This window comes from Saccostrea cucullata, unplaced genomic scaffold, assembly GCF_032062105.1.
Source record: "Saccostrea cucullata isolate Sc308-1 unplaced genomic scaffold, CSIRO_AGI_Scuc_v1 ctg15531, whole genome shotgun sequence".
NCBI classification, from domain to species: Eukaryota; Metazoa; Mollusca; class Bivalvia; order Ostreida; family Ostreidae; genus Saccostrea; species Saccostrea cuccullata.
In genome coordinates, this window is record NW_026928491.1 from 1 (window position 1) to 12500 (window position 12500).

Consider the following 12500-nt stretch of genomic DNA (forward strand, 5'->3'; position numbering starts at 1 on the left):
CAATGGCTCGCTACCGATATACCGAGTTACTCCCCGTTACTCCGCTCTTCAGTATCGATGGGTAGTTCCGGTTCGATTGGCTCTGCTGTAAACAAACTACGTTCAGTGTATTCAGTCAAATATAACGAACTACAAGGTAAAGAAAATTTGAGTATGATTATTAAAAGGTGTTACAATAAGGCAAGATGCAAAAGAATACACATCAACTGTACTTTTCAAACATCATTAGCAAGAAATTCTGAATTTGGAGAATAAAAACGTTACGTATGTTTGTGTAAAATCTGTGCTGGGGGAATTCCAAATTTAAAAATAGAAGTTGTTACATGATGTGTGTAATCGGCTGCAATACTTTTAATTTAATCAGATTTCTGACTTTAAATTAATAAATTGAATATTTTATAAAGTGATGCGTATACATTTTTACCTATATTATTATAATAGTAGTACTATTAAACCTCATCAAAGCAAATTTTCACGTGTGATGTTATAACTTTAGGTCAATCCATGTATGGGTGGTGGACGTCGATATTGCGTTTTGTGTTCGCACTACCAGGGCCAAGTCACTGAAAACAATGAAAAAATTACCTTGCACAGAATTCCAGCAGGTTCAAGTGAAAGTGATAAGAAAAGAAGGGAAAGCTGGGTTCAGCGCATCAGATTCATTCGCCCAAATGCTCCTATCTCAGACAATACTAGAATATGCAATTTACATTTTGATAATAACATCTGTACTAAATCATCAGTGCCTACTAAACTGAACCTAAAATATGCAAAACCAGAAACTCAACGTAGACCCCTGGTGCGAATATCTCCAGTAAATAAAACTTTACCACCAATTAAGGAAGATGAAAACCATGATCCTGACACACAACATGAACAAATAAGTGCAAATACAAGTAGATCTAACAGCAGCTGTGAAGCTCAAATACAGGTTGGTTCATCAGATGTTAAATTAACATGTACTGCTGAAATCCAAGCTCAGTTTCCATTGATGAAACCTGAAGATATATTCCAAAATGATGACAAAACTAGATTTTACACTGGTTTTCCGAATTACAAGACATTTAAATTAATGTTTGATGTACTAATGAAACATGGCGGAGATAGATTAACATACTGGGAAGGGGAATTGCGCTCTATAGATGGTGACAATAGGAAGTACAATGACCCAAATTTTTTTAAACCTGGAAGGAAAAGAAAATTGAGACCCATCGACGAATTTTATATGGTTTGTCTAAGGCTAAGACTAGGCATGCTGCAGGAACATTTGGCTGATATGTTTTTTGTGTCAGTCATGACTGTTTCAAGAATTCTAAATACTTGGTTAAATTTCATGTATGACCATTACAAGGGGATGATACCTTGGCCAACAAGGGAGCAAATTTTAGCAAATTTACCAAAGGCATTTGTTGAAATGCAAACTGTGAGAATTGTTATTGATGCCACAGAATTTTTTTGTGAAAAACCAGGAAATTTGACAGCACAATATTTAACTTGGAGTGAGTACAAACATCATAACACATTTAAAGTATTAATAGGTGTTGCACCAAATGGTTTAGTTACATTTGTGTCAAGAGTCTGGGGTGGTCACACATCTGATCGTCATATTGTGCAGAAAGATGGAGACTTACTACTACCACATCTTCAAAGTGACGACATTATTTTAGCCGACAAAGGCTTCACAATTGCCGACTTGCTACCATGTGATATTGGACTAAACATGCCACCATTTGTGTCCTCATCAAAGCAGATGACAGCAGATGAATTCTTCAAAACTCAACAGATTGCTCAGCCAAGAATTGTTGTTGAGATGAAGATGGAGCAAATAAAAAACTTTAAGATATTACAGACTATTTTGCCTCTCTCCGAAGCACATCTTGCAGAGCAGATTATTTTAATTTGTACTGCCATGACAAACTTGTATGAACCACTGCTTAGATGAGTTGTTTGAATCATTCATAAACTTATTAAAACAATACTGTGTATAACTCATATAGTGCTAATGCTTTTGTGATTTAATAAACTGGTAATATCATGTGCTTTATTTCCTATTTTATTATCAATGCAATTCTGACAAAAAAATGAATATATGACAAAGCATGTATTACAAATTTTGCCCCTTTTCATTGATATAAGGATCAGTCAATATAACTGCTTTCCACGTTTCACCCTGCGAGTGTAAATTTCAGCTACAATGTTTCTGGTATAAAAATATTTCAATTTAAATAACATGTTATTGTGCCAGTAAGTCTGATCAAATTCAATTCTTTCTGTGGAAATTCCTTTTTTGGTCCAAATAACAAAATCTGCCCACTGGATATCTAATACTGCCATCTGGCCCATAACCTGGTAGAAATAATTATGTTGTCTTTTCAGATACAACTTTTCATCACGCAATTCACAACAAAATGATGGGTTACTGGCACATTCCTTTGGAAGTTTTTTTCTCCACTTATCTTCTTTTCTCCCATACGGACACTTGATCTCAACAACTCCAGTTCCACATATGGAGCATTGAACTTTTCCATCAACACTGGCTCCCAAAAATGGATGCTTGTTGCTAATATACAGTCCCATGTCTTCGACAAAAACATCACCTCTGCAGTTTTTTCTGTGATTCTGTACATACTGCCTACGGGCTTTACATTCATATTTTTTACCATGAGAAATACTGGAAGTGTTTGGTGGAGTATTGTACCCACAGAGTACTTTGACCAAATTTTCTGGAGGAGTTTCTTCTTTTCTCTTACAAATAGAACCAAAATTAGACGCAGTCAATACACAAGTTCTGGCTTCTTTCCAGTTTTTATTGTTGGCTTGACCACGTGTTGAATTGTTTAATTCAGACACAGTTAAGGGAGGTACTTCTAACCTGTTCACAAAGTCAATAAATTCTGACTGACACACTGCAGAGTTTAAATCAACACTATCCATAAACATGAAAGATGGTTCATAAATATTTAAAAAGGGTGTTATGTCTGCAGTCCTCGCACACATTGTTTGGTAAAGAACAGCTCCTGGATGAGCCTGCCCCAGTCCTTCCAGTATGTCTTTAAGAAAATTTTCAGGATCTTTACACGGGCCGGACATGTATACATCTGGATAAGGTTTCACTGGTGGATTATCAGATGTGAGAAACTTGATGTCTTGTAATCTTTTTGGACTTGGCGGTCTCTGAATTTCTTTGGGTTTTTTCCACTTACAATCACCTGAGGTACAGGGATTTTTTATTTTGACAACAGCAAATAAGGCGGCTCCAACATGGGCACAAAATCCAGCTTTTCCTGCTTTACAATTACAAGAGGATATTTCAATTTGTCCAGTTTTAATAATGGTAACATAGAGGCTGTAATGGTCATAATTTTTTCCTTCTATTTTTACTAAATGTCTCATACTTGGTCTACATTCTGCTGCAATACAACTGTATGTATGGTTAACATTATTCACTTTTATATTTCCAAGAAAATTTTCATCACAGAGTCTTCTTGCCTTTTTAAGCTGCCTTTTGCACTTTTTAGATTTACCTGAAACAGGATCTTTTGAATAGATAAAGTAATTAAGAATGTTCTCTTCCTTAACATCTGGACAATTCTCCGTTGTCAGCTCTGCCCACCCATCTTTAAGTTTTGACGGATTAGGAACATATTCATCATCCCCATCTGAACTGTCACTTGTGGCAGAAATATCTGTCTCACCAAAGTTCATTACTCTAATTATTCTGTTCACTAGAATGTCCTTATTTCCAGATTTTTTAAGACCTTTGTCTGCTAACCATTTTTGAAGATCTGATTTCTTCCATTTTAAAAGTATTTCAGGAGTTACAGGAGCATCACCTGTATCAGAATCTGTCTCACTCATTCTGCAAATAATTTATACATATATGCATTAGTTTTCACTTTAATTTACATATATTCTATTAAACAATATGTTGTTATTTTGTCTATTGATTAATACTGAGGCATTCTGACAATATTGGCTTTTCAAAATAACCGGCATTACCTGCAAACTTTTTAAGAAATAAGGTATCATTTTTTGAGTTTTATTGAGATGTATGATCAAATCCCATAAAGCCCGAAGGGCTTTATGGAAGATTTGATCATGTGTCAACCCGTTTTACATCTCAATAAAACTCAAAAAATGATACCTTACTACTTATATTTACATTTGTGACTTATTCATACTTTATATTTGCCTGATTGTTACTTTTAACATGAAATGCGTTAATTTTTCAAACCCAACGGCATGTATGTAATCCACTAAAGGAGAAATTCTGTTTATCCAAACGCACATCTATGACCTCTTGACCCCAAACCTGTATTTACACAGTTATAAAAACGCTTGCCTTCAGTAGTGTTATGTAAAGGAAAACATTTGCAAATGTAAATATTACTATGTATTGTACATGTATATCATGTATATATGACATAAAATTCGGTGAAAATAAAATGTAGGGATGTAACAACATTTTCACAATTAAATATATATTTTACCAGTTTTCTATACCCTCGTATTAATTTTTACGCCAATCTGCATTATTTTATTTCCGTGTGTGCCCAGAATTATACGAAACATGTCAGCTAGGAAACTGCATATGCATAGCAGTATATAACACATGGTACAGGCCCCACGATACATAGGCACAATAAACTTGTAAAGATGATCAGTGATTCAGTCCCGTTACCCCCGGGTGTACTTTCAATAATACCGATAATTCATTCGAGGATTAAATATTTCTTACCTGTACTGTATTGTTAACTCTTCTCGTGAAGCCGAAAGGAAAGCGTTTGTAAACAGTATTGTTTAAACGTGACGCCATGCACCGGAACTACCCAGCGTTGCGCCACCTTTCGGATAAGAGCTCTGCCAGGAGCATTCACTCTGTATATCGGTAGCGAACCATTATTGATGTACAATTAACTTTTTTGTAAAATCATAATCTTTTATTAGTTTTAACATATATGTATTATGTGTTGCTATCGCCAGTCGTTTCAGTGACAATTATAGTCGATAAAAATAGGGAGAATTACCTGACAATTATAAAGCGCAAACCATTATTTGTTTTATTTCAACTTAAATGTTTTTTTTAACCTTTATGTTATACCTGAACATGTATTGTTTTCGGTAGTTAATGGGCTAGTAACTGGCAACCTCAGGCTAGTAACTTTGTTACTGCCACTAGCGTGGCGGGCTAGTAACTTATTTTTGTTATCGCACACCCCTGGTCGCAAATTCTAGGTGATATTAAAGGGGAAACCTCATCCTCTATCAGATTTTCTTACCCTTGCCCACCTATCACATACCAGGTATATTTCAAGACAGTAATCATGTATTTTATTTATAAATTTGTTGGTCTAGATTTATCCATCCTACTGGTGTCTCAATTCTCAAAATAAATGATTATCTAAAGATTTAATTTGCAAAATTGATTCTAGCTGCAGAACTGTGGCTCTTGATCTGCTTCGAAAAATTGGGACAGATAAAGCAGAGAGCTTACCAAACTTAAACATTGGCCATAACTTTTTAAGTTTTGGCGCAATGGCTTTTATACTTCACTTGGGTATTCCATGTGAAAAGACTTAAGTTTCCATTGGGTACAAATATGTTTAACTTGACTTACTTCTAAAAACCTTTTGAACAGTAAGTGCTAGGACTTTCATAAAACCCAGGTATATTTCTTGTGACAAGACCCTTTTCTTAAGCACCATTAATTTTGACCTTGACCTTACAGGTTGACCTACTTTTGAAAAACTTCAACCTTGGCCATAACTTTTGATCTGGTGATGCCTGATCTTTTGTATTTCATAGGTTGTTTCCTTATGATGACTTTCTATGAGTACATGTACTTTTATTTTTGATCTCTTGACCTTGACTGAGAGTTTGACATGCATTTGAGAGTCCTTTTCCATGATCCTTCAAATTGGGGCAACAGTATTACACAAAGCTTCCTGTCTTCAAACACATGTTTCATATAACACAGTATCACTATATGATAATTTTTTTTTTCACTTATATTTCAAAATGTTTATTGTAAATAAATTCCACATTTAATTTTACAATGCTGTTACCGTATTCACTGAAATGTATCTATTTTGTAGTTGTATAACAAAGGAAGAATATGCCAGCTAGCCCTGGAATTTTCAGAGTTGGACACATTTGCAAGAGTTTTAAAGGTTAATGACAAAAGGTATATTTTCTAAATGTTTTGTGTTTTATAGGCATCATATTTGAAAAAAAAAATCAAACATACCACAATGATAAGTAATACTCTTCAGTAAATTTAAAAATATTGCATTATGAACATTAACTTTGTTACTGTAAAACCAGATTTTACATAATCCAGCACTTTCAATGGCCTAGGATTAGACTTGTTTAGTATAGATTTTGATTCAGCCTTTTTGTTTTACAGACACTTACTGCACCACTGCTTCCAGGCCTTGATGGACCACGGAGCCAGTGTGTCTGATATCCTCGCTGATACGTTCGCTCAACAGTTATCTCCCCCCACATGTCAGGATGTCTCAGCCAGGGACAGGGCTATACAACTAGGTTTTCAGTTAGGTAAGGGATAGAGCTATACAACTAGGTTTTCAGTTAGGTAAGGGATAGAGCTATACAGCTAGGCTTTCAGTTAGGTAAGGGATAGAGCTATACAACTAGGCTTTCAGTTAGGCTATAAAAAAATATTATCTTGGTTCTCAGGCCCTCCCTCATCTCTTTTAAGGGTGCCTCATTGACCCTTTTTATTGCTAAATCAATAAAATAAAAACAACAAATCACCTCCCTCATCATTTTCTTAGGTTTTGTACAATGTAAAAAGCTGCCTCATCAGTTTTGGGGGCAATAAAAAGTGAAAAAAAAATGCCTCCCTCCCTCATCATATTTCTTGAAAAAAGGCCTGAGAACCAAGGAATTAATTTTACATGGCCTTAGGTAAGGGATAGAGCTATACAGCTGGGATTTCAGTTAGGTAAGGGATAGAGCTATACAGATAGGCTTTCAGTTAGGTAAGGGATAGAGCTATACAGCTAGGCTTTCAGTTAGGTAAGGGACAGAGCTATACAGCTAGGCTTTCAGTTAGGTAAGGCTTTTAGGGATAGAGCTATACATCTAGGATTTCAGTTAGGTAAGGGACAGAGCTATACAGCTAGGCTTTCAGTTAGATAAGGGATAAAGCTATACATCAAGGCTTTCAGTTAGGTAAGGCTTTTAGGGATAGAGCTATACAGCTAGGCTTTCAATAAGGTAAGGGATAGAGCTATACAGCTAGTCTTTCAGTTAGGTAAGAGATAGAGCTATACAGATAGGCTTTCAGTTAGGTAAGGGATAGAGCTATACAGCTAGGTTTTCAGTTAGGTAAGGGACAGAGCTATACAGATAGGCTTTCAGTTAGGTAAGGGACAGAGTTATTAAGCTAGGCTTTCAATTAGGTAAGGGATAGAGCTATACAGCTAGGTTTTCAGTTAGGTAAGGGATAGAGCTATACAGCTAGGTTTTCAGTTAGGTAAGGGATAGAGCTATACAGCTAGGCTTTCAGTTAGGTAAGGGATAGAGCTATACAGCTAGGTTTTCAGTTAGTTTTAGTGTTTTAGTTTTGACTTGGTCCTTTCACATAACTGGTGTAAAAAGAAAATATTTGGACTACATAATTGTACTGTATAAACAGATTGATTATCGACGATTTTGATTCCAAACAATAGACTTAAGCATGGAGCAGAATGGGAAAGTGCCATAACTCGTGCATGCCTGACATTGCTACAATAGTATGTGCACAGTAATGTATCTACACGTTCCTGATGTGATTGACCAACTTGTTTATTTGTAGGTGGTTTTCTCTGTGATGCGGGCTGGTTCTCGGCCAGTGAGACAGTATATAAAGCCTGCCTTAATTTATGTCAGATGGATAAAGCTTACTTACACAAGTCTTTAGAATGCAGTGTTGGGTAAGTATTTACAGTGTTCATGTACATTTACTAAAAATAGAAAAGACTTCTCCTTCTTCTGATACAGTGCAGGACTGCAGGGCCTTTTGGGCATCTTCGCACATTAAAAAGTGATAAATAAATAGAAATCTTAAAATTAGGATAGAAAGTATTTATCATATGGAGAAAATGAATGTATGTGCATTTACTGTATAAAAGCAAAATGAAAAAGGATGTTTTAGTAATTTATTTGATCAGTACTGTGGAATCTTATATTTTAGGCTACTGCACGTACAGAATGCTAACTGCAAATACACTGCGGCTGATCAGACTTGTCAGATAGCCAGACAGACCCTAGAAGAGTTACAGTCCCTGAATTTACCCGTCAATGCGGCAGCCTTCTACACAGAGTGCTGTGCCCTTTTGTTTGCCGAATGTCAGTATGACGAGGTAAGAACAGTTTGTAAGTGCCATTACATGGTGATAGATATTACCTTTAAAAGGTATTTGTGTGCATAAAGATATGTAAAAACCACACATTTGAACTGCATGTAAATACATGTCATTTATTTTCTCCAAATTCATTTAACTATTCTTTATATTCATGTACTGTATATTGAGAAATAATTATAACAAGACAAAAAATTTACCTTTAAATACACATTTGTTTTGTATATTTCAGGCAATAAAATTTTGTTCAAGGGCTATACAGGCATTATCCAAGACATTACCAAACAAGGTAAATAAGCGCCCTAGTTATTCATTTTTCTCAGTCATAACATATTCCTGACAGTGAGGATATGCATTTAGATTTTGCAAAGTTTCCTTGTCTGACAATTTTTTCTGGAAAGTCACAATTTTTATTTCAGACTATTGTTGATGTATTAAGACAGTGCTCAAAGGTAAGAAACATTTTATTCTTTCCTGTAAAAAGGAAAAAAGGCAAGCATTTCTACAAATAATTTTGCTTATTTAGCATGTTAAAATTTCTTTTATTTTAATACTGAAGAAATAATTAAACTTGAATAGTATTGAAATAAAATAATATTTGAATTTCCCATGATATTTCTTTATTTAAGGCTTGTGTTGTGAAACGTGAATTTTCCAAGGCTGAAGTTCTTGTAAAGCATGCTGTGTGTTATGCGAGGTAAGGTATCACACTTAATCCTGTTGTTCATGCATTTCTTTCTCTTTTAAATACCCATCTTCTGTGTATTGAGTTGGATGTTCAATATTTCTAGAGAGAAGTTTGGAGATAAACACCCTAAGTATTCTGATGCATTGCTGGATTATGGATTTTATTTATTAAATGTGGATTCAATAACTGCTGCTGTTCAAGTATATCAGGTATGCAGGAAATTCATGCATCTCAAATATAATAGGCTGAAAAAAATAAATTCTGTTTTAGATTTTGTCAGTGAAGACCATTTTGTACAGTTTTTGGTAATACTGGTCACATTAATATTTATAGGGATTAAGTTTTATGGATTAATTTGGAAAATAAAACAATTTTGTTTTATATCTGTAAATTTTTGGCAGCTGTATTAATGATATCAGAGGATGTCCTCATTGACCAATGACATTAGTCATATTTATGGTTCTGACACTTCAGTTCCAAATTAACCACAGAAACAATTTAGAAATAATGGTGCTCATTGAAAACAGATTTTTGTCACAGAATGTCAAACATTTGTGGTAAATATTTATAGATGGCTCTTGGTATACGACAGTCGGTATTTGGAGGCAAGAACCTTTATGTTGCCATAGGACACGAAGATCTGGCGTATGCTTCTTATGTACAGGAATATAGTTCTGGAAGATTTAATGATGCCAAGTATGCATGGTTTTATTTTACTTCAAAGTTCTTTGTGATATGGCATTTCCAATCAACGTACAAATTCTTCTTTAATTTAATCTTACAACATATACTTTATTATAGGGAGCATGCAGAAAAAGCTATAGAGATACTAAGTCATATATTACCAGAAGATCATTTGTTACTATCCTCATCTAAAAGAGTTAAAGGTATGCTAACACCAACATTATTTTTCAGTATTAGTAATAGAAACATGCATAATATACATACATGTAAAACTGATAAATAATATAATCTAAGTAAAAGTGTCATGTACCCAAATACTTGTAGCTATGCAGATATCATTTGATTGGAATAAATGTCCATTAAAAGCTAAGCATTTTTGGCAAAGAATTAGATTTATAATGGGATTCAACTTCAGATAAAGATTAGACAAATATGGAGTTATCAAGATAGAGACTTGTTTAAATGACCCCCAAATGTTCTCTTTCCTCAGCGTTAATACTGGAGGAGATTGCATTGGACAGTCTCTCTAAGGAGGCCAAGGAGAAGAATCTTCAGGAGGCCCAGGAGCTACACCTCCAGTCTCTGGCTCTGGCCAGGAAGGCCTTCGGGGAAAACAATGTACAAACCGCAAAGCATTATGGGAACCTAGGACGTCTGTATCAGTCCATGCAGAGATACGAGGTCAGTGATTCTGAGTTAAAGGTATTGCATGTTATGAGATAGAAATGTATTTTTGCACATGAATTCAAGGTAGGTCATACATGTAGTTCATTAGTTTATATATAGAACTGTCCGACACTCAAAAAAGTTGGCATGATTTGAACAAATTTGAATATTGGTGGACAAATTTTTGTTCATAGAAGAAGCATGTCATTACATAAATTCATGGTTTGATTCATTGAGACAAAGTCCTGATATACACTCTTTATCCTGCAACTACCCCTTACATTGACCTAATAAAGATAACCTAATAAACCAAAGCTTTATCCAGTCACTGCGGCCAGTGCCCTAATAAAGCCTCGTGCATGTATTCCGACGTTCTAAAAGCATTGTGACGTCATGTATATTGCAATGTTTACGCCATGGCGTCATAGTTTTAACTGCAGAGACGTGCCTAAATCTGTCGAAAATAGCTAGTTTTGGGTGTTAAAATGTAAGAAATATGTTGCAAGTTAAACAAAATACATGATAACTGTCTTGAAATATAAGCGATATTTGGGCTCGGGTCGAAAACGTAAGAGGGCTCGGCAAGCCTCGCCCTCTATCACGTTTTCTTACCCTCGCCCATATATCGCTTATATTTCTAGACAGTAACCATGTATTTAATATGTATTTTAAATTAATTTTTTTCCAATAAAAGAAAATTTGATCTCATATTTTATAGGAGGCAGAAGAGATGCACCTGAAGGCTATAAAAATCAAAGAGAGACTGCTAGGAAAGGACGACTATGAAGTGGCGTTATCTGTAGGACACTTAGCTTCCCTTTATAACTATGATATGGAGAAATATGCAGAGGCTGAAAAACTTTATCTTAGATCTATAGCTATTGGTAAGTATTATTTTAGATCTATAGCTTTTGGTAAGAATCTTTTAAGATCTATAGCTTTTGCGAAGAATTATTTTAGATGTATAGCTATTGGTAAGAATTACATATATCTTAGATCTATATAGCCATTTGGGATTCAAATTTTTAACGTAAATGATCAACTCCTTACTCTGCATTTCTTGAGCAAACACTCCAACCACTGTGCCATGCAGGCAACAGATCTTTTTTAGACTGTTACAAAAATGAGTTCTAACTTAGATAATCCTAAAATTTTGAAGACTAAAATTTTCTTTTAAATCAACAACTAAGCATCATAACTTTTCAACAGTGGGGAGTTTGGTTGTACATAAGCTGTTAAGATATTCCTATTTCACAGATCCCTTAATTCTGTCTTGATTTCAGGTAAGAAGTTATTTGGTGAAGGTTACAGTGGTTTGGAATATGATTATAGAGGACTGTTAAAGTTATACAGGACGACTAATAACCTGGCTATGGCCGACCATTACCACGACATCCTGCACGAGTGGAACACCATTAGAGACATAAATAACGCTGTAGAAGTCAAACCCCTCGAATTCTCCATTACCACGAACTTTGAAGAATCTGTGAAGAAGTGTTTTTCTTGAGATTGTCAGAGAATTACAGTGTTGCTCTTCCCACAAGTCCGTGTTCAGTAGTGTGGTAGATTGTAAGAGAATCATCAGGCATTGTATACTTACATGTACTTGTGAATTTCACAGTAGTGCTGAACTGGTATCAAATTCTCTTCAAGTGGATATTGTGTGCAATTTTTTTATATTGTCAATGTTGTTGGCCCTAATGTAGCTTACTAGCTGTAATTAATAGGTGCTGATTTGCCATTGATTAGATGTAGATTTTATTAGAAATATTAAAATTCATTTGAGTGGAGAGAGAAATGAAAACCTTATCTTCATGTAAGAATGTACATTTACTAACAGAGATCTAGTTGGGGAAAGTAAAGTAGACCGGCTAACAATATTGACTTTAATGGAAATTATTTGGTGTAGTTTGGAGAATAATTAATACAATTTGAAAATGTAATCAGTATTGGGAATATCAAACCTTGTGTTTCAAACATGTACTGATATGGTCATTGGCAGGTTCCTGTTTTGAAATAGTTTAATACTGTGTTTTGTGACATAGACTATAGATGTGATCATGACTCAATTTTACATTTATGCTTGGCCGAAT

The 12500-nt window shown here is 34.8% G+C and overlaps 3 protein-coding genes across 3 annotated transcripts in view; 2 read left to right on the top strand and 1 right to left on the bottom strand.

Annotated features, from left to right (window-relative positions):
* Positions 1 to 7: 7 nt before the first annotated feature.
* LOC134277743 (uncharacterized) lies at positions 8 to 2035 on the top strand. The gene is made up of 2 exons (XM_062760054.1): positions 8 to 136; positions 497 to 2035. The coding sequence occupies exon 2, from the start codon at positions 509 to 511 to the stop codon at positions 1940 to 1942; it is 1434 nt and encodes a 477-aa protein (XP_062616038.1). The 5' UTR covers positions 8 to 136; positions 497 to 508; the 3' UTR covers positions 1943 to 2035.
* Positions 2036 to 2142: 107 nt separating this feature from the next.
* On the bottom strand, positions 2143 to 4901 carry LOC134277742 (uncharacterized). The gene is made up of 2 exons (XM_062760053.1): positions 4739 to 4901; positions 2143 to 3859 (listed from the first exon to the last, which is right to left on the bottom strand). The coding sequence occupies exon 2, from the start codon at positions 3856 to 3858 to the stop codon at positions 2143 to 2145; it is 1716 nt and encodes a 571-aa protein (XP_062616037.1). The 5' UTR covers position 3859; positions 4739 to 4901.
* Positions 4815 to 12500, top strand: part of LOC134277744 (amyloid protein-binding protein 2-like) — a 7752-nt gene continuing 66 nt past the window's right edge. Inside the window, exons 1-14 of the mRNA XM_062760055.1 lie at positions 4815 to 4880; positions 6096 to 6184; positions 6407 to 6558; positions 7823 to 7940; positions 8201 to 8369; positions 8602 to 8658; positions 8789 to 8821; positions 8999 to 9066; positions 9161 to 9266; positions 9629 to 9753; positions 9859 to 9944; positions 10232 to 10422; positions 11126 to 11291; positions 11691 to 12500. The exon at positions 11691 to 12500 is cut by the window's right edge and continues 66 nt beyond it. Of these exons, the coding sequence (XP_062616039.1) occupies positions 4815 to 4880; positions 6096 to 6184; positions 6407 to 6558; positions 7823 to 7940; positions 8201 to 8369; positions 8602 to 8658; positions 8789 to 8821; positions 8999 to 9066; positions 9161 to 9266; positions 9629 to 9753; positions 9859 to 9944; positions 10232 to 10422; positions 11126 to 11291; positions 11691 to 11914 (1650 nt within the window). The 3' untranslated portion in view covers positions 11915 to 12500. The remainder of the gene's footprint in view (positions 4881 to 6095; positions 6185 to 6406; positions 6559 to 7822; positions 7941 to 8200; positions 8370 to 8601; positions 8659 to 8788; positions 8822 to 8998; positions 9067 to 9160; positions 9267 to 9628; positions 9754 to 9858; positions 9945 to 10231; positions 10423 to 11125; positions 11292 to 11690) is intronic.

Coding starts and splice junctions, on each gene's coding strand:
- LOC134277743 (XM_062760054.1), top strand. CDS start 509: ATGGGTGGTGGACGTCGATATTGCGTTTTGTGTTCGCACTACCAGGGC.
- LOC134277742 (XM_062760053.1), bottom strand. CDS start 3,858: ATGAGTGAGACAGATTCTGATACAGGTGATGCTCCTGTAACTCCTGAA.